The sequence below is a fragment of the Camelina sativa genome, chromosome 1 (genome assembly GCF_000633955.1).
Source record: "Camelina sativa cultivar DH55 chromosome 1, Cs, whole genome shotgun sequence".
NCBI lineage: Eukaryota > Viridiplantae > Streptophyta > Magnoliopsida > Brassicales > Brassicaceae > Camelina > Camelina sativa.
Genome location: NC_025685.1, coordinates 17,868,390 through 17,871,786, shown reverse-complemented (window position 1 = coordinate 17,871,786; position 3,397 = coordinate 17,868,390). Strand labels below are relative to the sequence as shown.

General features: G+C 36.3%; 2 protein-coding genes across 6 annotated transcripts in view; one reads left to right on the top strand and one right to left on the bottom strand.

The window, feature by feature from the left end:
• The window catches only part of LOC104793556 (magnesium-dependent phosphatase 1), an 8,419-nt gene extending 6,326 nt beyond the window's left edge, over positions 1-2,093 (top strand). The window contains exons 2-5 of one of the 3 annotated variants that reach the window (XM_010519941.2): positions 804-898; positions 1,150-1,321; positions 1,489-1,605; positions 1,746-2,093. In XM_010519941.2, coding sequence (XP_010518243.1) covers positions 804-898; positions 1,150-1,321; positions 1,489-1,605; positions 1,746-1,919 — 558 coding nt within the window. In that variant the 3' untranslated portion in view covers positions 1,920-2,093. Of the gene's footprint in view, positions 1-659; positions 899-1,149; positions 1,322-1,488; positions 1,655-1,745 lie in introns of those variants that run through there. The other 2 variants (XM_019228698.1, XM_010519932.2) reach the window with 2 other exon arrangements.
• The window catches only part of LOC104793544 (dynamin-related protein 3B), a 7,632-nt gene continuing 6,442 nt past the window's right edge, over positions 2,208-3,397 (bottom strand). For 2 of the 3 annotated variants that reach the window (XM_010519920.2, XM_019228688.1), the window contains 4 exons: positions 3,076-3,222; positions 2,821-2,873; positions 2,630-2,729; positions 2,208-2,550 (listed from right to left, as the gene is read on the bottom strand). In XM_010519920.2, the coding sequence (XP_010518222.1) occupies positions 2,419-2,550; positions 2,630-2,729; positions 2,821-2,873; positions 3,076-3,222 (432 nt within the window). In that variant the 3' untranslated portion in view covers positions 2,208-2,418. Of the gene's footprint in view, positions 2,551-2,629; positions 2,730-2,820; positions 2,874-3,075; positions 3,223-3,318; positions 3,378-3,397 lie in introns of all 3 variants that reach the window. The other variant, XM_010519912.2, reaches the window with a different exon arrangement.

Below are 3,397 nucleotides of genomic sequence, written 5' to 3'. Positions count from 1 at the left end.
TATCCAGAGTTCGAACATCAATTGTAGGTACTTGCCTTGTTCTGTAATACCTATCCCACTGCAGTATAAACATGTACCATGTGAATATCTGTTTATAATGGTGTAGCACTTGTGATGTAACCGGAAATTTCATCAAGCAAGTAGATCAAATTGAAATCAAAGTTGCAAAAATCATCAACCCCAAAAGCTTAAAGAAGGTATATCACGATCACTAAACCACAAATTAAGAGGCTAATGCTAAACAATCAAACAAAACAGATAGAGATAATTAAATCTTCATGTCATCTTAGAACAGAGACATCGAGATCCATACCTGATACAATATGTTCCGTGAAACCAAGAAGGACAAATCTCAGCAAGAAGAAGACGACGACGAGTGATCAATTTTATTTGGAAACCGATCAGAAAGTCGATTGTTTTGTTTTCCACGATTTTGATAAATCGATTCATGTTTTTTCGTTGTTTTGGTTGTATCCAAAGAGAGAGAGGACAGCAAATGAATAAAAGAGAAAGAAAAAAAAACAAAAATAAAACAAAATAAATCTTACCCACTACATAAGCGACACGTTGAGAGTCTGTGAGTGTCTAAAAAATGGGTGCAGAGACACAGCTCTCTCACAATTCACAATTAAAACTTTATTTTTCATCCACTTAAATACTAAAAAAAAAAAAAAAAAAAGACTGCAATGGGATAGCGTCTCCGATTGGATTGTTGAAGTTAAAAAAAATAAATTGGAAAACGAAGAAGCCAAGAGAGAGAGAGAGAGAAGTCTGAAACATATCCGGAGATGGGGGACGAGAAGGTTAAAGATGAAGCGATGCAGATAATGGGAATGTTTCAGATTCTTCCGAGACTCGTCGTCTTTGATCTCGATTACACTCTCTGGCCTTTTTACTGGTACCCTAAATCTTTTGTCTTTTCTTCATTCAAATTCCATCCCCAATTTTTTTGTGGAACTTGTTTCGTTTTATCAAATTGGTAATCAGGTTGTATGAATTGGAGAAAAAAGTAAGAGTTTTAAAGAAGAGTGTGAATTGATCGATCACACTGTTTGTTTTTGATACTGCTTTGGAAGAAGTTTGCATCTTTTTGAAATTAGTTTCGAATGTTTTTTTATGTTATGGATTTGTGTGACTCGTTTGTTTCAGCGAATGCCTTTCGAAACGCGAAATGCCGTCTCTGTATCCACAAGCAAAAGGTATACTGAGTGCTCTGAAAGAAAAGGGAATTGAAATGGCTATTGCTTCCAGATCTCCTACTTCTGATATTGCTATCACATTTCTTGATAAACTCAACATTAAGCCCATGTTTGTTGCCAAGGTTAGTTTCAATCATCTTCTTCTTCTCTCCTTTGTGTCTCTCTCTCTTCTTCTATGTGGTTCATTGTCTTAGCCGTAGTTCAAAACGTTTTGGAAAGGAATAGGAAGTTGTTGTTGATATCTGTATGGCATAGGGTAATAATAATAATACTTCTGGGATTGTTTTAGGAAATTTACTCAAGTTGGACTCACAAGACAGAACATTTTCAGAAGATTCACACAAGGACGGGAGTGCCATTTACTGCGATGCTCTTCTTCGATGATGAGGACAGAAACATCAAATCAGTTAATACAAACTACTACTTTGTGGCTAGTTTGAACTTTATGTCGCGTGGTAGGGACTATTTCTTTTACTTTGTGCGTGCACTAAGATTGAATCTTTGGTGTGTGTGTGTGTGTGAATATTAAAAAAAAAAAAAAAACAGGTTTCGAAAATGGGAGTGACAAGCATCTTGGTGGGCAATGGAGTTACGCTTGGAGCATTCAGACAAGGGCTTACTATATTTACTCAAAATCAGAACAGTGTCGAGAAGAATAAACAGGTTTGGCCTGACAAGTATTCTGGAAAGCCTGCTTCATCAGAGACAAACAAAGACTGAGACATTCATTTCCGTCCATCGGATACGGAACGTTCTTGAGTGTTGTTGTATTTATTTCACATTATTAACTACAAATGAGTTACATGGGATCTGTATTGAAGTCTGAAAGGATCCTTCTCAAAGATTAATTTGGCTGTTATGCTATCTGCCTAAGCAAACTGATTTATTCCGCTATCACTTAAAAAAAAAAAACTTACTGATAGAATCAAGCAACAAGCTCGTTAATGTTAATGTTATATTTTTTTTTTCTTTCGTGACCCACCACTACTTTGATGTATTGAAGAATAATGGTATGAAGAGTGAAATTAGGAATTTTATTTATTCTTCTCAAGGCTCCGAGAAACAAGTATAAGTTGCATCTTCTAATAAGCTACTAATACCCTCAACAACAAAACCTTTGTTAATCATGTGTTTCACTATACCTCCCCCACGCACAACCGATTTCAAGGGGAGAGAACAAATCTTTTCCATCACCAAATGAATGAGAAATGCCTGCAAATCAGAACCGTCCGTTCCCATTAGTTTCTGTCCTTGATCTTCTTGTACCCGGCAACTCCTCATGTTTCCCTTCAGAACCAATTCTGTAACCTCTCTCAACTGATTCCGCTTCTAAAGGTAGCTCGTCTAATGTCTGTTTTAAGCATATCAATTAGACACATTTTAACAAGTTTAAATTGCATTTTCTTCAAGGCAAACCCCTTTGAACTTACCCGATTAGCCTGCTGAAGAATGCGAAGAGTCTCCTGCGTGCGTTTCCTCTTTATCGCTAACTCATCCGGCTCTTTCAACAATTCTTCAATCAAGTTCTCCCTGCCCCATCCACCAGAATTTTTAGTTCATAAAAGAAAAAGAAAAAAGACTATTCACAAAATCAGATGAGACACATGGTTTCTTTCATCACCTGTAAAGCTTCTCGATGAAAACATTGTGCAGCTCACGTTTTGAGTAATTTACCTGTGTATATTATCAATTACATAAAATAGTTACAAATCCCCTCACAGCTGAGTTACTTCAGGTGGAGTAGAAGATCGACAGACACTATTAGTTACAAGTGTCATCAATGAACGTTGCTTGACAGTTGAAATTTTCTAAAAACTTTGAAGATCTCAAGTAATACCACAATGTGAATATTTTATAAGAGGGAGGAGAGACTAACCAGAAAATGCATGATTGCTTTTGGGACCAAGTCCTCAACATTCTTCCTTACAATGTCATAGTAGGATTTCAATAATAGCTTTGTTATCTGAATCTCAACTGACTCCTGTTCTGAATGATTTTCAGATGACCTCAACACAGTTGGAGGCTTCAAAAACCAAACATTTATGAGGTGAATAGGTAGTAAATAATTATACTGTATTGGGAAAGTATGAGGAGCTTGAGAAGGCACAAGATATTATACCTCCTTCAAATAGATTGTTGACAAGTTCTGATACATAGCTTGAGCAGCTTCGCTGAATGTTCTGTTTAGTAAGTTGTTT